The 23,253-nt window shown below is 41.4% G+C and overlaps 1 protein-coding gene across 13 annotated transcripts in view; it reads right to left on the reverse strand.

The window, feature by feature from the left end:
* SVIL (supervillin) overlaps window positions 1–23,253 on the reverse strand; it is a 97,198-nt gene that overhangs the window by 21,988 nt on the left and 51,957 nt on the right. For 6 of the 13 annotated variants that reach the window (XM_090266665.1, XM_090266670.1, XM_090266668.1 and 3 more), the window contains 12 exons: window positions 22,673–22,720; window positions 22,087–22,164; window positions 13,812–13,959; window positions 10,447–10,536; window positions 10,273–10,359; window positions 8,701–8,878; window positions 5,945–6,117; window positions 3,930–4,085; window positions 2,620–2,756; window positions 1,859–2,006; window positions 1,586–1,731; window positions 186–361 (listed from right to left, as the gene is read on the reverse strand). In XM_090266665.1, coding sequence (XP_090122791.1) covers window positions 186–361; window positions 1,586–1,731; window positions 1,859–2,006; window positions 2,620–2,756; window positions 3,930–4,085; window positions 5,945–6,117; window positions 8,701–8,878; window positions 10,273–10,359; window positions 10,447–10,536; window positions 13,812–13,959; window positions 22,087–22,164; window positions 22,673–22,720 — 1,565 coding nt within the window. The remainder of the gene's footprint in view (window positions 1–185; window positions 362–1,585; window positions 1,732–1,858; window positions 2,007–2,619; window positions 2,757–3,929; window positions 4,086–5,944; window positions 6,118–8,700; window positions 8,879–10,272; window positions 10,360–10,446; window positions 10,537–13,811; window positions 13,960–22,086; window positions 22,165–22,672; window positions 22,721–23,253) is intronic. The other 7 variants (XM_090266672.1, XM_090266671.1, XM_090266667.1 and 4 more) reach the window with 2 other exon arrangements.

Raw genomic sequence — 23,253 nt, forward strand, 5'->3', positions numbered from 1 at the left:
TTTTCTGTACTAGTTAGGTACAAGCTAAAGAAATGTTTTTTTTTTTTTGTGAATATTCATGGTACTGCATTGCACTCCTTTATGAAAACAAAACCTATGAAGAGTGACAGCAGACAGCGGGCTAAGAACTGAGGCCCCTGAGGGATCTGCTCGCTCTACAATGCCATCCGAGGTCACAGGAGTACCTGGGAATAAGCGGGTTGCATTCTCCAGGATCCAGTGGGTTAATGTCACAGTTCTCATAGTCAAAGGTTCCATTCCATAAGTGCTTTGCCAGCTGAAATGCTACTTTCCGTTGTGCCAATGTAACTTCTTTGCCATGCCACACGTAAACTTCACTACCAAAATCAAACACCAGTACCTGGGAGAGTGGCACAGAAGAATTCATTAACTTCATGGACAAGCTCCAGTTGAATCAGGGTCCCTACTGGCAGTGGGTCAAATGGGTGATGATACAAACCCAGATGGAGCAATCAATACAGACAAAAGAGATAACAAGATCGGACCAGCTGGCACTGTTTAGCCGGCTTCTATCCCATGGGTAGGATTCTGTCTTTTTGTCCTAAGTGCCCACGTTAATGATCCCTCCTCTAAACACTCAACCACCTAAAAGTTCTGATTCATCAAAGAGTTAAGGATGTCTTCCTCTTATCCTTCCATATTCTTCCCTCCCACCCTCCCTCCCTTCTTCTCTCCTTCCCTTCTTTCCTCCCTGCACTCATTCACTCATTCATTTGCTTAGCATATGCAGGCCACTTCATGCATGCTAGGCACAGAGGACCCAACCCAATGATGTCATCTCTCCTCTATACAATTCTCAGGCCCTCAAGGGTAGAGATCATACAATACTTATATTTACAATAGGACTTACTGTTTGATGAATGAATGAATGTATACTTGAGTGTGGTGTTACCTCTTATTTCTATGCTGCTGGTTTGCCCTACCCTTTTTTCCTAGAATAATTTCTCCCTTCATTTCCAGGAATCCAAATTCTACTTGATTTTAAACTAGGCTCAATTTCACTTTCTCTTTAAAATTATTTGTGATTATTTTATTTTTCTGTGACTTTAAAAAAAATTTAAACACCCATACATATTACACTCAATCTACCTTCAGATTTCATTCCTTATAATACTCTTCTATTCATGAGATTTTGTGACTTTCACCTTTTTTCTCAACACTTAAAATACTTCATGGTTCTAGAAATGTATGTATTTAATAAATATTTAGTGGTGAGAGAGAAAAAAAGGCATATAAAATAAATTTTATATATATGCATCTATTATTCCTGAAACTTACAGACTGAAGAATATTTTATTTAATATTTATATACAAATTAAAAGAGAGGGCTAACACATACATTTTACCTAAAATAGAAAAGCCTTCAATGATTTATTGGACCTCCTCTGAACAATATTCTAAATTCTGTATTAGTACTTAAGATGGCAGTGATGGTTTGAAATCACAAATAAATATCCTTTCAAAAGATGCCCTGGTCTATGATGGCGCTGACTAGCGTGTATGGGGCACTTATTATCTGTTTCACTGGGCAGCCTGTGCAGAGGGCTTTGCCCACTCACTGTACCTCTTTTGACTGCAGAAGGGAGCACTTTGGTATTTTTCCCCAGAAGTCGTCATCAGGAACAAGCTTGTCATCCATTAGACGGTAAGTGCAATTTGTTTCTATTATGGCTGTTTCATACAGTTCATCCTCTTTTGGGTCTCCAGCAGCTGTGGGAAATGAACAGTAAGAGGGTATTACATTAGATGCTAAAATGGGGTTGGCTGAGAAGAATGAACCAGGGGAGAGGAAAGGATAGTGAGCCTTGTCATTATCTGAAATACAGTGAACTCTTACATTGGTAACTGGTTTGGCCACCCAGAAGCTTCCAGAAATCTTTGGCTGCATGTGTGTGTGTATTAATTCCTTCTTCGATAGTTTGGATATAAGTAGCTCTACAACCAAGTTCCCTCTTTGTCTGAATTAGAGTTGCAAGTTCTGAGGCCTGAAAAAATGAGAGGGACACAATTACCTGGGTAGACAAGCCTGTGGCCAGCTGGAGTGGCCCACGCTGAAGTCCAAGAACAGAAAGGATGTGTGTCTGAAAGGGAGAACTATGGCCATGGGAGCCTGAGACACTGGTGGTTGGGTATTTTCAACAAAGTCAAGAAAGTGCAATTTAACAACCAGGGGTATCAATTCTTTAGAGCTACAGTTTTCAATCTTCAAATTCAACAAATCATGGAAATATTAAAAAAACTACCCATTCTCTGGGCTTTTCCCCCATGAGATCCTGTTTCAAAGTCTGTGGCAGAATTTCATAGGTACCTGGGATAAGCAACTCTGAAGTGACATGCTGGTTCTTTTCTTACACAAGAGTGAGAATAAACCCAGGACTTAAAACCTGGAGGGATAGGTCATAATCCCTTTAAAGTATCACGCTTCAGTACCTAATCCCAGCTTGTTTGAGAGACATACAGGGAAATGTCTATCCTTTCTTGCTCAAGTGGGCATTGGGTACTTGGGAAACTTTATAATCACCTGGAAACTGGTGGAACATTCTATTAGTGTATAAAGGAGATGCTTAATTAAACTATTCTTATTTTTCAGATACCAACCTTCGCCTTTTCGATGACATTTGCAAACTCTCCTACCCACAGGAAGCAGTGATGGGGAGAGAGCAGGAGGAAGCAGTCCCCGCTGTTGAGTGATGAGGCGCGAGGCTCAACCAGTCTCGTCTGCACATGTCTTCTTCCTGAACACGAGGCAAAGAGTCACCATCTTCCTGGAAAGAACTCCGCCAGCCAGAGGAAGGACCAAGAAGTACCACATCTGAAGTATCCCTTTCAATTCTGAAGAGTCTGGCCTACCAACATTTGTTCCCATGACCAGGAGTGGTGGAGGAGGATTTACAATGACAACATCATGGATTACATTCCCTTTAGTGCTTTCCCTCATGTCACCATGTTCTTAGGCCCACTACCGGTGTCCTCTTTCAGCACACAGATGCATCAGCTGGGGTTCCCTCCTCCAGGAAAGATGGCACCCATGCTCCCTTCACTCATTCTCTCATCTCCTAGCTGCTTTCTATCCATTGAGCCCACGCCCTACATTAACGACCGTGGCCAGCCATAGCGAGGCTGCGTCTTTGCATCTGCTTCCTCGGGAGTTTTCACTTGAAACCATAAGGGAGTCCTGAGGGGAATCAATACTTTGTCCCAAATGACTGCTGATGGATCTGTCTACAATCATACTGGTGGTGTAGTCTCTGGGTTAGGACCAGGAACAGAGGTTGGTTGTTTGAGCCTATCATTGAGAAGGACAGTGGTTATGCCGAAACACACCAGAAGTCCTCACAGACAGACAGGCTATTTCATCCATCCTCTCCTGATGATTTTCTCCAGAAGTTGCCTCTCAGACGCAGCCAAGTCTGTCCTCAGGGCCCAGAGCTAAGTCCCCTTGCTATGGACAGAAAGGGTGATGGAGTGGAAGCCTGGTCTGCCTCATCAGCTTCGCTTCCTGGATTCCTCCTCCAAGGGTGCACCTGCCTCCCCTTGGCCTCTGTGAGGGGAGCTGTGGGGAGGGGACACAGTGATGACCTAGCAGGTCTGGTAACTGCATGACAGTGTGTGGCAGGGGCCATGGGGCAAGGGAAGGCAGTCTTCAAAGCTGAGCTTCTTGAAAGGGAGAGACCCTGGTTCAGATCAGCAATGCTGCTTAAGCTGCTGACCTCAGGCACATTATGCACCCTCTAAGCCTCAGTGGGTTCAGTGCCTAAGAGGAGGTAGCTCAGTGCCCGGCACACACAGGTTCTCAGAAAGCATGACTCCCCTCCCATGACAGGCAGTTAAAGGCCATCAGGGCCTCTGAGGCTGCCCGACTGAATCCCCTGGCCACCGTGTAACTCCTCTCTGCTGCTCTAAAATACCTTTGATCTGTAGCAGCATCAGCTTCTTGTAGGGCACGGCACTGTTGTTAGAGTTCTGTTCCGTCAGGTCGACGCTGCGCAGGCTGACGCTGCTGAAGTTCTCCTTACTGGCTAAACCCGCCAGGGTGACTTCTGAGAAGCCGGAGTTGGAGGACACTGGGGTGATGGATGAAGGAACACAGAAACGTGGGGAGAAGAGAGGTGTTCAGATGGAAGGACAATGTTCACAATCAGAAATGTTTCATAACTGACTTTTTCTTTTATTTATTCATTTTTTATCCTTAGCCAAAGACATGCTTATTGATTTTAGAGAGGTGGAAGGGAGGGAGAGGGAGAGGGACAGAAACATCAATGTGAGAGAGAAATATCCATCAGTTGCCTCTCATTTGCACCCTGACCGGGGACTGAACACACAACCTAGGCATGTGTCCTGACCGGGAATCGAACCAGCGACCTTCGTTTTCTGGGACGACACTCTAACGCACTGAGCCACACCAGCCAGAACTATCTTTTTCTCTTAAGATTAATGTAGAGGGGGAGCACCTACTCAAGTCTGGTTAACTATGCAGTTCAGTGCTTAACCGCTCTTAAGAATTCAACACTATTGAAAGTATAAATTGCTTCTTGACAAATGTCACACCTCACCACGTAGAGACAAAAATTGAGTGAAAATGTGGTACAGCTACATTAGTATAAAATCAGTATGGACTCATTTGTTGCAGTTCCACACAAAGCTGTTATAATTCCTAACAATGTTGAGCTGTTAAAAATGTGTTCTCAAGGAAGACTGGTAGATGTCTTTCACCAAAGCCTTTATTTTCTATCAAATGTAGCAAAGCAGGCATTCTGCAAGGGATGGTTTAGCTCTAATCTTTTTCTGGAGGCAAAGTGACCAAGTTGCTGGTCTCCTGAGATCCTCTGCTCTCAGTTTACCACCGTAATAACAAGATGCAGAGTTTCCAGTGTGCAACGACCAATGTATATGTGCCAGTCACCACAAAGGCATTCTTTGCAGCCCCCAAAAGTGGAGAAAGAGAAAAAGTATGTAAAACTTGTTCCAATCAACCTTTATTTCTCCAACTCATTGTTTTAAAAAAACGTATATGCTGGAGAGATATTCAGAAAAATTATTTTGCTGGGATTAGGTTTGACACTGAAGAAATATTACATACCTTGCCAATTCATGTAGCATACTGATTTTGAAATATAATTTCTTAGTAAACCAGTTACACTGAAAAAACTCCATCACTTTATCTAAATACTGTATTTCTAAGAAAAACTTTAGGAAATAGGGTTATGGATGCTACAGGAAAAGAAAAATTATAGGAAGAATATTCCAAACAGCATGATTATGCATGCCATTATCTCCACCAAGGGAATCTCTGTTTCAAAACTATGAAACTCTACCTTACTGGGCAGATAAAAGCAGCGCAGCTTTGTCTCCAGTGAGACAGACAGCCTGGAGCCTACCTCCTGCTCTCCATTCCTTGCTCCACCCCAACTCCCCCCACTCCACCCAACCCACACTCCAACTCTGAGGAGTCTGAGGGTCCCATCAAAAACAATTTGCAGAGCACTGGTTTTTACATTAATTAATAATATAAAAATCTAGACTTAGGCAAAGCAGTGATCTGGGACATTTTCCCTGTGAGAGATCAAATGACTTCCTCTTGAATATGATGACATGGAGAATTATTGTGCTGAAAAGGGGCAGAATTACAAGGCCCAGACAGATCCTTCTCCTCCAACTTCTTGAAAGAAAATGCAGCAAATCAGGGTAATTTGCATCTTCCAACTAACAGATGCTCGACGCTAGAAGGATTTCTGTGAAAAGCCTTTCAATTCCAGGCAGATTTTCTGCAGGTGTGCACATGTATATGCACACTTACTCATTTCTATTTAGTAAGTGTTTTATGAGCACTGTGACTGGCCTTTGTGAGGCAGGAAAAGGAGGATTAAAATCCCTGCATGCAGTTCCCAAGCACAGAAGCAGGGTGGTCGTTCCTAATACTCACTCTTTTCTACTTTCATCCGCTTTGACTCCATGAAGGCGACGTTGAGTCTCTGCTCAGTGTATTCCTGAAGGAGGTCATCTCTTGCTGCCAGCATTTTCAGGGGGTTTTTGGAAGCCTGAACCCGGCGCTTGGGCCTGACCGCACGCTTGTGCTCAGCCACTGAAGATGTCAACCTGTGGAGCAAAGCAGAGCTGTGGCCTTGGTCTGGAATGTCACTCACTTCTGTTTTATTGAGGGTCTCTGACATAAAGGAATGGGCTCCACAATTTGATTCCCTGATTTCATTATAAATCTTACAACTCTCCCTCCTGCCTGCCACTCCCCTGACATGAAGTCATAGAATCTTGGGGACAGAAGGGACATTCAAGAAGAGAGTCATGTAGTTCAAGAGCCCAGACAATCCCAGGTAGGAAGTTCTTTCCTGACCCTATCACACCCATGCACCTGTTCTAACTCTCTCCATGTGAACAGTACACACGTCTACTTCTTCTGGTACTAGCAAGCCCTTCAAGAATTACAGCCAGCCACTGATTCTCCATTTTATCCCCTTTCTTCACACAATAATTTTATCTTCTTTCCCATTACACAATAATTTTTCAGTTCCCTCACCAGCTGTTATAATGAGTTTCCATGTAACCCATTGCCCCCCTCTGAAAAATAACCACTATTTTGAAGAAAAGATTGAAATAAAATAGGTTTATAAAACCAGCTATGACCACCACACACTCACACAACTATCTGGGGCAGAAGACCAGACTTGGAGGTGGGTGGACCCAGTCACTTGACTTCCCAACAGAGTCCAGCTGCTGCTTTCAACTCCCAACTGCACAGGTCTATGTGCAAGTCTTCTTCATATATAACATTGTCGTGTGTGTGTGTGTGTATAAACATACATACATATTTAAATTATATATAATGATTTAAACAATGACATTTGGGCAATGGCTTTAAATAACCATGTATGCGAATACCCAAAATATTATTTAAATATGGGAAATGGGAAATTGTTAATTTTCTTAAGGTAGCAAATTGAAAAAAAAGCAACATACTGAAACATACAAAAAATGTATCAGGAGTGACTTTAGGAAAAATTTATGATGAACCACACAAACTCAAGGAAGAGATGTCGCTATGATAAATTTGTAGGAAATAGATAAATGTGGTCCAGAGCTGTGGCTTGAGCCAGTCTAGTGCCTTTTTTTTGCTTCTGGTAAGAGTATCCCTGTCTCCAACTCTGGCTCAGGAAGGGATCCAAAGACCAGCTCTGGCCATCACCATCTTCCATTCCTTTGGCCACAATGATTGCTTTAGGGATGGGCTCAGATGCAAGAAAATCAAGCCTAGAACTTCTGGGAAAAGAAGCTGCCTGGGCTGGAGTGGCCAAGGAAGCAGCTAAAAATCCAGAGCTCAGTGTGGCCGTCTTCTACCACGGGGTCACAGACTAAAAGCAGGCGAGCGAGAGACCACATTCTGAGTAGCCTCCAAGACCTCGAGTTCACGTCTATATACTCAGTGAGTGAACCTCTAAATCCCCCCATACCTTTCTTTTGCTAATGTCAGCTTGACTTGGATTTCTTTCTGGTGCTTGCAACTGAAGGTACCGTAAACCGTGACCACTTTTCTTAGCTGGTTTAATCATCTTCCTGAATGAAGCCAGACTCTTAGACATCATTGAGAAAACCCTCAAATTTACTGATTTTATATATTACTGTAAGTTATGTAACATGCTTTATTGGTTTTCCAGTTAGTTAGTTGTATTAGTTTGAACTCATGTGATCCAAACAGTTTTTAAAGTCATGAGTAAGAATTTGGTACATCGAATAAAAGATAGCTATAGAAATCTCTGCTAAATGGTGTTAATTTAAAAATATACAGAAGAATATCGGAGAGATGTGAGAAATCTGTGGCATTTTTAGGAGCAGGGCAAACGTTTGTGGCACATGGAGCGATGCAAGGCTTTATGCCTGAATGCAGACCTGTTCTGGGGATGCACGTTTTATCCACCCACAGCACTACGTGGCTGGCTCAGAGAATACAGTAGTCCCCCCTTATCCACAGTTTCACGGTCCATGGTTTCAGTTATCTGTGGTCAACCACAGTATGAAAATATTAAATGGAAAATTCCAGAAATAAACTACTTTTAAGTTTTAAATTGTGCAGGATGAAACTTGCTGCCAGTCTACTTCGTCCTGTGACTCATCCACCCTGTAGAAAGATGGTCCTCACCCATTTGTCACTTGGTAGCCATCTCCGTTATCAGTCTCATGGTCACAGTATCACATGCTTGTGTTCAAGTCACCCTATGTTACTTAATAAAGGCCCCAAAGAACAAGTGTAATGATGCTGGCAATTCAGATATGCCAGGAAGAAGCCTTCGAATGCCTCCTTTAAGTGAAAAGGTGTGTATGTAGTTCAAGAAAAGATATAGTAAAGGACTCATGGACATGGATGATGATGTGGAGATGGCAGGGGGAGGGAAATATAAAGAGATTAAATGGTAAAGGAAAAAATACAATTAAAAAAAAAAGAAAAAACAGTATATGAAGAGTTTGGTACTATTTACCGTTTCAGGCATCCACTGGGGTCTTAGAACATACCCCCCATGGATAATGGGGTCTACTGCAATAATTTGGCTATAATGAAATTCTATCACAGGTATAACACAGTAAGAGAGAAGATCCTCATGAAAATACTGGGTGGAGGCCTATGAACGAGTCTGTTCTCAGTGGGTGAAAACTGGATTTGCAGTAACTTACTTGGGGACATGTGGGTCGAAAATAACATCAAAGTCTTCTTCCAGCTCCACAGGACTCCTTGGCACGGTATCGTCCATGCTGCGGTAAAATTTGGCAAAGGTTTCATCATCGTCCAACTTCATCACCTCCTTAACAGATTTGCCGGTGACGGTGAGTACAGTTTCTTGCATCCCACCAGCTATTAATAAACAAGCAAATAAATGACATCAATTTTTGTAAAAACATTGTTCCAACTGCACCTCACAATATCTTAAAAATTATTTCCCTCCTAAATTGAAAAGATGGGAGTTCACCCTGAACTCTATTATTTTAAGTTATGTTATAACAAAACTCTGCAGTCTACTCTCCTCTGTTACTAAAGTGAAGATACTTTCATATATTATAACAGGGATACCCAGGGTCCTGTGGATACTTTCTAGGCCTCCTTGACTTCTCATGAAAGGCCTTTCAATCTGAACAAAGCTTGTGCCATGACCTGGTATGAGACAGCAAGGCTGGCCTTGCTGCATATATGTCCACTAAGTTCCTTTTGCTACTTGAAGCAAAAGTAGCCTCAGCCTCATTCAAGATCAGGGGTCAGCAAGATCTTTTTCCACGAAGGGCCATTAGTAAACATTTTAGGTTTTGCATGGGAGTCTAGATGGCCTGTGTTGTAACTACTCAACTCTGCTGCTGTAGTGAAAAAGTGACTATTGACAACACCTTAATAAGTGGGCATGACTGTGTTCCAAAAAAACTTTATTTACAAAAGCAGGTGGCAAGCTAGATTAGATGCCTGAGCTAGCTCACTGTTATATAATATAATAAACTTTGAATTGTTTGCATTGCCAAGTTAGTTATCTTATTAGACTTTTATATTTCTGATTTAAAGGGGTTGTTTATATTATTTCCAACCTATTTTGGGGTCACTGTCAATGACAGGGACTCGCAAAATTTAGTATTTGGTAAGTTTCAAGTACTGAGAATTTTAAGTAAGAGATAAGGGCATTGCTACATATCATACTTTTATTTTGTATACTCCCTTGACTTTTCTACTGAAATATTTATTTCAACATACATCTACTAAAACTGTCTTTTGGAAATCATTTGTGATTATAAGATATATCAGCTGCTACTTTATTGGAAATCGACATAACCAATTTAAAGTTCATCAGGAGCAAGATCATGTTGATTTTGTGTAAGTATAATAATCTGCTTTCAGCATTAAAAGCAAAATTAAATAACGATTCTGATGGGATGACATCCCAAAGAATTTAGATTTAGGAAGAAATGTTATTGGGGGTCCCCAATTTAGTACCTTATCAAATGGACCAGAGCTTGTTAATACAATCAAACTTGATCAGTAACTTCATTTTAAAAAAGATAACAACAAAGACACTGCTTACAGTATAAATCAGTGCGGTTGTATAGAGAGAAGACAATTTAGCTGAGGAGAAGGCCATCACAATTGGGAGTTACAGATTTTGAGAGGAGCAGGTTCTTTTTAGATTTCCTTGGCTACTCACTGAAATCCGAATCGCAGTGTGCTATAGGTATATAAACCAAAGCTTCCCTCTGGCTGCTGGCATGTACCTTTGTTATTCAGCCTTCTTAGGAAGGTTTCCAGTCTGTCCAACTTCAGGTCCGATTCTAACTGCATGTCTGGTCTGGCTTCGATATCTAGGCAAGCAGAAACCATCAATGAGAATACCACTAGGGCTCTTCTGATCATAGAGCCACTGGCATATCGGTGCCTTGGTGACTTACCTTCCAGGGGTTTGGAAATGGGTGTTGTGCCCCTTGTCTTACTGCAAATTGGCGACGCTACTGGCGTTATGGCACCGGGTGACGCCAAACCTGCGGAACACACAGGGAGCTGTTTTGTACCTCAGTGTCATTTCCAGACACACCCCAGATCCTGCTGGATCTCTCTTATTTCTGATGTAGAGTTTACAGTGTATATAATTTACACACAGATTTGCACACACAGGTACATTTGGCAGGTACCGTGACTATGTAGGACAACTGCAAATGTAGATAGGATTTGATAGTTTCTAAGAACTGCGGTAGCTGAGAAGCTCCCATTCCAAAGTGAACAATGAGGACACATAGGGAAACATGTCCATAGCATGTAGGTAGAATAAGAAAGTACAAAAGGCTATTAGAATATCCTTGGATGAATGGAGCATGAGTTCTGCAGGCCCTTTGTGGCAGTGGATGCAGCTGAGAGAAAGTCATTTGCAACATCTCCCACTGAGGAAGAGGAGACTGGGCTGTCACAGTGTCTGGCAAGTAGCTTCCCGCTCTGGAGTTGCCTCCCAGTCTAAGGTGAGGTAGGGATAGGACAGCCTGTGGGAGCAGCACTCAGGAGTGTGGTTCCACTGAACAGTAATGCAAGAGTGCTAACCTTTTAGCAGAAAGACATGGAAAAGCACACATTTAAACTGCTCTGTGATCTCTGGGAGGGCATCTCCATCTCAGTGTGGCCGGGAACCAGTGATACGCTTTCTCATGTATTTATCAAGAAGCAAGGTGGGGGAATCTTTAAAAGGAGAAATGATAAGGGACATATAAAAGGGAAATGAAGTAATTCCAGCATAAAAAAGGTATCTAGTTGGAATAAGAAATTGTAATAAAAACTAATCAGTGTTTTCCCTTCCAAGTTAAGTAGAAGGGTTTGGAAAGGGAAATAATGAATACATATACAAAGAACAACATGAGGTGTTAATGTTCTTCATATTCATTTGTAATAAATGTGAAATCCTTAGATGCCATTGGCACTTTAAGCATCCCCCAGAGAACAACATCTAAAAAAGATGTCACTATCACTTACAAGGAAAAATGAATGAATTGCTCTGCTCTTTCCTCCTGTGAGCTAGAGAAAGATGTATGATAGCATAAAAACTTTAAGGAAGAATATTGAAATACAGTTTAAAACTTAAGGTTTGGGTGATAGTCTAGAAGTCCTCAAGACGTACATATTTTTGCTTGATGATTACAACAGAATTTTCAAAATTTATCTCAGTTACTAGAACTGCAAAGGGCATCAGTGAGAAAGTAAATTTTCCTGAAAGATAGTAGTTAGGTGAAATGACTTACAGGCTGGGGCAGTAAATCATTATTTACTAAAAGGATGCATAGAGGACATGAAAAGGTTCATTAGCACAGAGGTTATTAACCCTAAAGCTAATAAACAGGCCTGACTCATTAGCCAATCAGGAAACCTGGCCCTCGATACTGCCAGGGCACCCCCTGCTGCCCGTTCAGGCAGCAGCATGCAGGAGAGCTCTTGGAGATGGGCCCTCTCTTTTCCAGCGGGAAATAAGTATTTTTCTGCAGTGGAGGAGGGCAAATAGATTTAGATCACACAATGTTAGAGCATTCCTCACACCTCTTTTTAACAACTTCTAAGTGCAATAACCAGTCACCTACTCTCTTGTTCAAAGGCATACTTTGAGTGCTCTTCTTCCAGGAGAATACTAGAATACCACAGAAACCTTTTGGAGTACTAATTGCTACAGAGACTCTAAGAATATCAAAAAAGGAGAAAGTTTTAATGAGGTTAAGGGAGAATAGAGCTTTCTATTGTGAGAGAAGGAAGGTGAGGGTACTGCAGGCCTCTTGGCAGTTCACTGACATGCAGTAACTTGTGGCTGCACAAGGTATAAGAAAATTATTTCCTGAACAAGCCATATAGCACCTGTTAAATAAATATCCCTGATTTATGCAAGGAAATGTGAATGCAAACTCATCCACTGAGAGACAGAAACATCTCGCACCTTGCTATCCAAACCCGCATAAGAGCAAATCTCCATCCTTTGACAATTCTGTGGATGGCAGTGGGATTTTGTAGTAAGGGCCCACTTACAAATAAATGGTGATTTTTAAGATGGAAGAAGAAAAAAAAGAAGCCAAAAAAAAAAAAAAGTCATCAGGATAAAGGTCCTGTCCAGGCTAGAGCCTGGAGGATCTGAGCTCTGGTTCAAGTTCTCAGCTGGAGTTCTTCTTGACCAATGTGGGCCTCAAGGAGCTGCTTTTGTGAACACAAGATGGGGCACATGTTGAAGTAGTTTGACATGATTACACAGTTATGTGACTTGGTGAAGATACTCAAATGCTACCTCATTATGTGAGAGTAAATTATCTGCAGTTATCTTTTGACAATTCCAAGGTTAAGAATGTATTAGAGAGGATTCTTCCACCAAGATCTGAGTTACTCACAATTCAGGAGTTTTCCCTTCCTCTCTTCCTTCTGCAAATATTTAGTACAAAACTATAATGAGATAGACACTATAAGTGAGGATCCTGAAAGATTTTGAGAAAAGGGAAAGATAAACCTAAAGACCTGATGACAGTACAAATTAATTCTGGATGTGAAAACCTTTACCAGTAAGTTAGAAATTTTACTTTTGAGTAATAGCTTAGAAAATGAAGGTATGCATATAGGAGACAAATGTTAACCATTTCCTAAAGGATACGGAGGCTCAAAGCACTCTGATGATTTTACTAACTACGTGATTCCTCAATTTCATAAGTCTTTCGATACAGGTTTCAAATCAGTTCCAAGAGCTCAGAGCTCAGAGGCGGAGAAATGATTGCCTGCAGGGAAATCCCACTTCCTTACATTGGATATATCTTTTAAAGATCTATTAAAACATTCCTGGAAATCTGGCTTTGTAGGCCAGAGAACTCTGGTTTGATGGAAGGGGACAAGGGAGAAGAGAGAAACTCCTTCTTCACTGAGAAAGGCTAATTTGGGTTAACTGATTGCCAGATGGCAAGGAAATGGAAATAATTTAAAAGCAATTATGGAAAAGAACTAAGATTTGTTAGCAGATTTACAATTGCTTTTGAAACCTGTGCTCAATTTTCAAATGACTAAGTTCTGAAATGTGACTAACTGCATTATGCTTTTTACATCGAAGATGATGCTCTGTATAAAAAAAGGTTTTCAGTAGGATATCTCAGAAAACCTACCCCAAACCATTTACACAACTTCAGTGAGATTAAAAATTGGAAAATCCCATGGCATGATTATTTTAATCAAGCTGTCATGGGTCCCCCTCCCCTCCATGGGTAATGGAGCATGTGTGCACACATTCACATGCATGTACACACATGCACACTCTGACCTTTCTTCACCATCCTCCCGGCCACTGTGAACTGGGTGGAGTCGTTAGCCGCTCCTTTGCCCTTTGTCTTCCAGGCTTCCTCTCTCACAGTAATGAGGTGCTTTCTCTCTTCAATAGTCATTTGGGTCTCTCGACTTTCTGTGACTCGCTGTTTTTAACACGTACAAAGGAGAAAAGAGAAGAGGGAAATGAGAGGTGAATTTTAGTCTGTGGTAGTTTGAGAGCTGAAACAAAGAGGAGTACTACGCTGTTCAAAACTGGCCATAATTGTTCTATCTGGAGTAGTTTTGGTCATTTTCAGCTTGGTCAGAGATCACTATCAGATCAGTATCAACAATACTGAAGCTTTACATTAAACTTAGGTTTTTGTTTTTTGTTTTTGTTTTTGTTTTTCTGTTTGGAACACTGTAACACCAGGATGATACTTTGTAAAATAAACAAAAATAGAGACTACCTTCATGCCATAAACTATACAGGGTTTTAAAATTTCTGTTTTACCAATCTGGTTAAACTCAGTTGATAAGGAAATTTTATCCATGTTATCCATATATATGAGGTCTGCCCAGAAAAAGTCCAGCCATTGTCAATATTTCCAGAATGGTTTTCATGAAACCGATGTAATATGGCAGCCAGGGAGCGTGGAATGGAATGTGCATGTGTGAACAATGGTGACTTCACTGTACCAGTCAGTGGGGGTGGTAGATGCCACTGAGTGAGCATGAGTACTCTGGCTATTGCATTCTAAATGACTGAGCAAGTAAAGCAAGAAATCTGCATCAAGTTTTACATTAAGCTTGAACATTCCTCCGCAGAAACTATTTGGATGATTGAGAAGGCCACAGCTATGGCAACTGGTGATTGGCAGCTTCATCATAATGTGCCCTGCTCATGCATCACATCTCGTGCACAGTTTTTTTGCAAAACATCAAATCATCCTCATGACTCAGCCCTCCTATAGCTCAGATTTGGAATCCTGCAACTTCTGGCTTTTCCCAAACTTAAAATCACCTTTGAAGGGAAGAGATTTCAGACCATCGATGAGATTCAGGAAAATATGACAGGGCAGCTTATGATGATTGGAAAAACTATGTGAGGTCCCAAGGTGCCTACTTTGAAGGGGACTGAGATGTCATTGTCCTATGTACAATGTTTCTTGTATCTTCTTCAATGAATGTCTCTATTTTTTATGTTACATGGCTGGACACCTCTGGACAGACCTTGTTTATGTGTGTGTATGTGTGTGTGTCTGTGTATCACACAAAGAACATGACCAATCTAGAAAAACTTATCATTAAGTACACAGGGAACATGGTTAATTATAAAGTAGGGAAGGCCGATTAGGAGTAAGGTATGCTATAAGAAGGTTTTCTGGACCTTCTTTGAGATGCTTTTTCCTAAAGCAACTATACATTACATGGGCAGTTAGGCAATCAGATCCTAACTGTTAAGGCATAATATATCTGACATTGAGGATGAACTATGCTACAGACATAACCTACATATATAACAACATTTTTACGTAAAAGGGCTTTTGTAAGTTTCTAACTAGGGTTCGAGGGATACCTGCCTCTTCACTTTCTAAGCCATTGGTGATGCTCACTTGGCCCAAGGGAAGAAGCTGGAGGGGACCTGAGGAAGCAGGACAGGAGGGGCAGTTCAGGGTGCCAACCTGAGGTGAAAGGAAGAGGAGCAGGGAGGAGGTTGAGGAAGGGCTCAAGGCAGGCAGGGCCCGGGGCAGGGGGTGGGCTGGGGAGTGTGGGGGGTATGGCCCAGAGGGAGAGTGTGATGATGGCTGCAGAGTGGTCCCGGGAGGGAGGTCTTCGAATGTTGGCAGGACAGAATCTGCTTTCCCTCCTTCTTCACTCCATCCCTCCTTTTCCTACAACCCCCTGTCTGTGGGGCACATGGGCCAGGGTGAGAAGCAGGGGAGGGAGGGCCACTGTGGGAGCCAGTGTGGAGGAGAAAGAGAGGAGAGCATGCTCCCAGAGCAGAAAAAGCCTCTCTGGTCTGTGCACCCCAAGGTTGGTCTAGGCAGGGGCTCTAAAGATGGTGGTGGTCAGCTTCTTGGGGGTGTGCTTCAGCTCACCTCAGGCTCCTCTTAGACCAGGAATGCCATCTCTGCTAGGGCATTTGCTTTCAAACTAGAGTTGAGTTCTGCTTAACTACTCTGGCAGCTTCCCCAGCTCCTCTTCCCTCAAGAGGATCTTCCCTTTGAAGAACACAGATCAAAGTGAAGGTCAGGTTTCCACTGACAACCTGGGAGTGCCAGTGGAGCCCCGGGGTGGTGGGATCTGCACTACTCCATCCACTGTGGCCGGTGAGCTTTCCTCCACTGACCAACGGGAAATAACTTCTTCCACAGAAGAGCATAAAGCCATGTCTGCACTGGTACAAGCTGGTTAAGCCATGAATACGGACCTCTCCGTCATCTAGCCTATGAATCTTCCTTTTACAGAAATCTTCCACAGAGCAATCATAGCCAGAACTGGTTAAATTAGGATAAAGACCTTTTCCTAAAGAGACATGACAACAAAATACAATGCGTGATCCTGGCTTGGACCCTAAATGGGCTGGGGGTGGGGCTAAAAGAGACATTATTAGGGGGAAATGGAACAATAGAAATATGAACCATGGATTAAACACTGTATCAATGTGAAATTTCCTCATCTTAATGACTATGTTACGGTTATGGAAGTGTGCTATAGATTGAATATCTGTGCCCCGCCCCATATTCACTGGCTGAAAACTAATCCCTAATGTGATGGTTTTGGGAGGTGATATAAACGTATGATAAAGGGAAAGCAGCAAGCCAGGCCCTGGGGTCAGGGATGGGGGAGGAAGGGTGAGAGGAGTCAGGGAGGGAGCAAAGGCCAACAAAGGGATCTGGTTAAAGGTATAGGAGAGCGTCTTGTCTGTTATAAAGACTCATATTCTATAAGTTTTAAAATTTATTAAACTAAAGAATTATCAAAAATTAAAAAAATCCTTTTCCTTAACTTTCCCACTAAAAACTATTGAAACGACCCTAACTCCAAGTAACTACGACTCACATACCCTTCTTAAATAAACTGTGAGGCTGACTGGCTAGGAAGACTTAACCAAACTTCATAGAAGAGAATAAGTTTTCTTTGAAAATGAAGTTTCAGGAATGAATTTTAATCAAATCAATACAGCAACTGGCTTAAAATATTTTGATAAAAAAATATATCAAGTGCCAAGAAGGTTTGCTGGTGCAAGGATCCAGACATCCCTGTTTCTATAGTGACCTCAGTTGCACCTCCAAGGTCAAGGTGCAGTTAATGACTCAGGGACCCCTGGATCAGCAATTCCAGTCCCCAAAGCACTTGGATTCCCCTTAAAGGTCCTGCAAGAATGTCACATATACGAGCATTGGAATGACACAGATGCTTTAGGATTTAAAGCTTCCATTAATTTGACAGATCTATGTTAAGAAGGCCTACTTTTTAGTCCCCTCTAAATGATAATATTAAACATAAAAGTTGTTGCTTCTCTACAAGTTTCACCTTAAGTTTGCTATTTCATGGGGCTGGTTCAGGGTTCACTAATTCCTGCCATACTTCACATGGCTCTATAATGAGGTAAGGAATATATAGCTTATTTATTCACTGAAGAATCTAATAAAAATTTATTCCTGGGTGCTATTAAATTATAGAACTCAAAATGTAAAAAGAAGATGGAAGTCTTTGTTCATTTACTTTTCTTTTTTTAGCCTAAAACTTCATTGTTGTACTGTTTTTCCCTTCTAAATTTTCCTTTCCTTGTTTAGAGAAGGACATAATACATATTGTAATAAGTATTGTGCCATTTGTCCAGGTTTATTAAGGTTTAGTCGATGGTATTTAGATTGACTGGAATAGTGAGAAAGAGTTATCAGAACATAAACAGAAGCCCTACCCAAACTGTGCTTCACTCTTTCCTACACAGATTCCATGAATGTGATGTGGTGAGATGGAGAGGGTGAGGGAGAGGGGAGGGAATGTGTGTGTGTGTGTGTGTGTGTGTGTGTGTGTACAAGACAGTGAAACAATTGAGAAGAGGAGGGTCTTAGGGGTGGCCAGAGACTTGACAGAACACAGCTTGAAACTGCAAAGGATCAACATGCAAGAATGTTTTCAGGTGTCACACTGTTATTGATGGGTTTGCCTCTGTGTACCTACAGTTAACTCTTGAACATCACAGGTTTGAACTGCATGGGTCTATTTACATGTGAAGATTTTTTTCCATAAATGCTGTAAACCTCTTCCTTATGATTTTTCTTAATAGCACTTTCTTTTCCCTGGGTACTTTTCTTATATGAATACATATAACATACAAAACATGTGCTAAATGAGTGTTAATTTTATCCATAAGGCTTCTGGTCAATAGTAGGCTATTAGTTGTGAAGTTTGGGGGAAGTCAAAAATTATATGTGGATTTTCAGTTGTGTGTGGTAGGGGGTGGGCTCAGTGTTCCTAACTGCTGTGTTGTTCAAGGGTCAAATGTACTCAGAAATTATAGTGTGACTCTTGCTAAATGTTTCTGACACAGGGAGCTGATACAGGGAGTGTAACTAACCTGGACTGCTAGGATTAGTGCAGACTTAAAGGTCAAGTTCTCCCACAGCTGGAGAGATTTATGGGTAGAAAATATTGTGATGTGGCTTTTAAATTTTTATCTTACATCTAAATAAATTAAGTTATAGAAATAAAAGATCAAAGCACATATTAAGTAATAGAAATAAGGTAAAGTGATAAATCAGTACTTCTCAGTTTTCAAAAATGCCATCACCATTTAGGATCCGGTGCACTGTTAGAGAAACTTAGCTCTGCCCCTGTCTTAAGTGATTTCAGTCTGTCATCAGTGCCCCTAGTCTCAAGTGGTCTGAACAAAACATGAAAATGGTCTCAACTACACATAAACCTCAAAGTAGCCATAATCTGGTCTTGTTGCCACCAGCTCCAATAATGAAAAGAGGGCTGGGTAAGGAAAATCTTAAGTAGGGGTTGAGAAGAAGAAGTTGTGTATTGAAGCTTGAACAAGAAACAAACAGTCGATTTAGACACAGCCTGGGTCCTGTTTAAGTGCTGTTTTCTTCTCTGAGTCTTTGCATTAATGAATTTTGACACCAGGACTGTGGAGGAAAGGAGCCCCTTGACCTCCCTCTGGGAACTGGCTAGTGCCACAGAACTGATGTATAAAGTATTTAACTGAGAAGACTGTCAAGAAGTAAAAATACAGAAGTTTTAAGATGTTTTACCTTTGAGGTGATAAAACATAGATTGCCTCTGGTAAGTACATTTTTAAAAACTTAAAAATGTATGAAGAGATATTCCATGTTCATGGACAGGAAGATGCAATATTGTTAAGATGTTGGTTCTTTCCAACTTGATCTATAGATTTGGTACAAGTCCAATCAAAATCCCAGTGAGTTATTTTGTGCATATTGATGAACTGATTCTAAAGTTTATGTGGAGAAGCACAATACCCAGAATAACCAACACAACAGTGAAGGAGAAGAACAAAGCCAGAGGACACGACCTGACTTTAAGACTTACTATAAAGCTATTGTAATAATCAAAACAATGTGGGTATTAGTGAAAAACAAAAAACAAAAAACAAAAACAGATAAATAGACCATTGGAACAGAATAGAGAGCCCAGAAATAGACCCCCACAAGTATACTCAACTAATATTTGATAAATGAGCAAAAGCAATACAGTGGAGAAAAGACAGTCTTTTCAAGAAATGGAAAAACTGGACATCCACATTGAAAAAAATAATCTAGATACAGACTTTTACATCCTTCAAAAATTAACTAAAAATGTATCATAGACCTAAATGTAAAACATAAAACTACAAAAATTGTAGAAAATCACGTAGAAGAAGGTTTAGAGGACCTTGGGTTCAGCTATGACGCTACAGTCATGATGAATAAAAAGAATAACAGATAAGCTGACCTTCTGCCCCGTGAACGGCACTTCAAGACAATGAGAAGCCACAGACTTGGAAAAATACTTGCAAAAAGACACATCTGATAAAGGACTGTTCTCCAAAGTGTACAAAGAACTCAGCAATAAGTAAACAACCAATTAAAAACTAGTAAAACAATCTGAACAGACACCTCATCAAGAAGAGATACAGATGGCAAATAAACATACGAAAAGATGCTCCACATCATATGTCATCAGGAAAATGCAAGTTAAAACATACCGAGATACTCCTACACACCTATTAGAATAGCAAAAATCCAAAACCCGATACCACCAAATGCTGGCAAGGATGCGGAGCAACAGAAACTGTCATTCACTGCTGGTGGGAATGCAAAACAGACACTATGAAAGACAATTTGGCAGTTTCTTAAAAAATTAAATATACTCTCACCATATGATCCAGTAACTGTGCTCATTAATACCAAAAGGAGATGAAAAACTTATAGCTACACAAAAAATACTCTTTATGAGTATTCATTGAAGCTTTTTTCATAATCGTCAATACTAGGAAGGAACAAAGATGCCCTTTGGTAGGTACATGGATAAACAAATTGTGTTACATCCAGACAAGGAATATTATTCAGCACTAAAAAGATATGAGTTATCAAGCCATGAAAAGACATGGAGGAACCTTAAACACATATTACCAAGTGAAAGAAGCCAAGCTGAAAAGGCTGAATACTCTAAGATTCCAATTATAAGATATTTGGGAAAAGGCAAAGCTATGGAGTCAATGAAAGATCAGTGGCTGTCAAGGGTTGGGGGTGGGAAGGAGACAGGAATGAAGAGGCAGAGCCGGAGCATTTTTAGGGCAGTGAAACTATTCTGCATGATATGATACGTGTCATTATACCTTTGTCCAAACCCACAGAAATGCACAAGACCAAGAGTGAACCCTAATGTAAACTATGGACTTTGGGGGATAATGATGTGTTAATATAGGTTCATCAGCTGTAACACATGTATCTCTCTGATGAGGATGCTACCAGTGGGAAAGGCTATGAGCCTGGGGCAAGGGGTGGGGCATGGGGAAATCTCTGTATTTTCCACTCAATTTTGCTGTGAACCTAAAACTTCTCTAGAAACCAGTCTATTGGAAAAGTATATGTGTATGGAATACATATGTTTTATAGTTAAGGAGTTCAATAAAATATCTTTTAATTTAAAGGTGACTTAGAAGAAACAACTTGTGTCCATCCTTAGTGATGAAACAGCAAGTTTGCTCCAGGTTTAAGCCTCTTTTCTTGGGTGGACACTGACTGGCTATGTGAGGCTGGGCTCAGAGACCAGCGTTCCTAACTTCAGAGGAAAGGAACCAAGGGGAGTGAGGGGAAAGGCCTCCCTTTGGGAGTAGACATGGGGAGTCTTCATGCATGAAGGTGCAAGATGCAGGCAGGAGGAGCCCAGGCACCTCTATCTGTCAGTACTTGGTCGATTTCATGTTTGAAATCCTGCACCTCACATTCAAAGTCCTGATTTGTCACTACTGGTCCTAAAGGGTAGTACAGTCCTGACATTTCTAGCAGAGGCCCCCTTAGAGCAAATAAAGTACCGGTCCTGCTGAGGATACAGAGGCCCCAAGAGGGAGGTGACTGGCCAGGTCCCACAGACGGAGGGAGAGGAGAATGTGGGATTCATGGCAAAGTGGATGCAGCTGCTTTTCATAGCTCTTCTGACATCAAAGACATTATAAGGGGAATAAAAAACAATCACGGATACTTTCAGCTTTAGAAGTTATCATGTATTATGCACCAACAGACTCCTTCACTCTAGGCCCAATCTCCCCTCTGGGGTGGGGTTCTTCAGATGAGGTGTGGAGGGGAGGGGGCAGGAGGCTTTGGTGTCTCATTTCAACAGGGCTACTGCAACCAGCTCCTGTCACAGTGGCCCCTCCTCCCTGTCCCTTCTACACCCTACACTGCCTCCACCACATCCTCCTTGTTTATCAAGCTAAGCAAGATGGCATCATTGCTGTGGCAGAGCAAGGAACTCTCTGGTGCATTTCTTGGGCTCCTGACTCAACTTAGGATGTAAAGCTTGGAGGTTAAAAGGACAAACTCTTAAATGAGTGACTTGATTATGAGGTGAGTTAATATCAGGTCTACCTGAAAGTCTGAGCCAAGGATATGATGGGTGTGACTGCAACTCAACTCTAAATATATGAGCCAATCACACACACACACACACACAAATGCAGTGAAGGAGTTACTTCCCTGAATGAAACAGGTTCTTCCCTACTGCTCAGAAATTGCAATGAGGCTCAATATGTGTAGGCTTTTCCTCACCTGATTAATAGATACAAAAGACAGGTGTTTATGGGCAGCAGGTATAGCAGGAGAATAAGTAGAAGCATATACAGGTTCCTATAGAGCAAAGCAAGAGGATTAGAGATGAGAAGAGAAGATTTATCAGAGCAGGGTGGGGAGAGGGAGAGACAAAAACAATGATTTCTCTAATAGAATGTTAATCTCTCATTGCAATTTCAGTGGTCTTTTCAAGAGTCCTCCCCATTTGTTCACTTATTGAGAAATAAATCCACACAAGCACAGTAAGTATATCCGCATCTACTTTGTATAGTAATTTAAATGAATTAATGGCAAGATTACTGTAATTTATAGAAGATACTCAGTTACAGAAAGGGGACCCGTGACTTTCATTGACAGCTTTAACACTTGCCATACAATATTTTTTTCAAAAATTTTCATTACATGATTAAAAAAAAAAAAGAACACAGGTAGCTCTCTGCTCTGGATAAAGGTGACATCTTGCCTCAGAGTAAGAAACTGAAAAAGGACGTCATCTCTATGAGATTGCACGTGGCAGGCATAACCTGCTGTCATCTAGGAACATCCATGTCAGGGTCAGGCTTACCCAAAGCAGATTAGGAATGGCACTATCATCTGTGAATCCTCCTTCTTCCTACAGGTTAAAACAAATAGGTAACATTGCAGAGAGTCGGGAGAGCGAGGTCGAATGAAGGCGTCACAGTCGCTTTGCTGCACGCTGTGCTTGGGTTCAGCCAGAAGCATGCATGTGCTCACACAGGCAGGCCGCACAGACCCCAGGTGAGCCCACCTCCCAGCAGCAGGAGGCTAATCTTTCACTCAGGCCTCCTTCTTCCTCCTTCCTCGTTCCTCAAATTGACTTCATTCTCCCAAATTGTGCTTTGGAATTTCAATGACAGCAGGCAGTGAGAACATGCGTGTGAACAGATTTACTTTCCTTGAGTTTTCAAGGACTCATTCTAGGGACAGTATAGAACTTAGCTTGATTCACTGACCTAATCCTGTTGAAGTATAGTGAACATCAAATCCTAACTGGTGACTCAGAAGTAGACACAGGGTTGTAATGGCAAACTGTATACAGGTTTTTTACTTCCTGGAAAAGTCGGATATCCCTGGTGATTATCTTAACAAAAGGACATAGGATTCACTATTTATGCCTTAATGTCT

Source organism: Furipterus horrens, unplaced genomic scaffold, assembly GCF_987537825.1.
Source record: "Furipterus horrens unplaced genomic scaffold, mFurHor1.1.pri manual_scaffold_2, whole genome shotgun sequence".
NCBI classification, from domain to species: Eukaryota; Metazoa; Chordata; class Mammalia; order Chiroptera; family Furipteridae; genus Furipterus; species Furipterus horrens.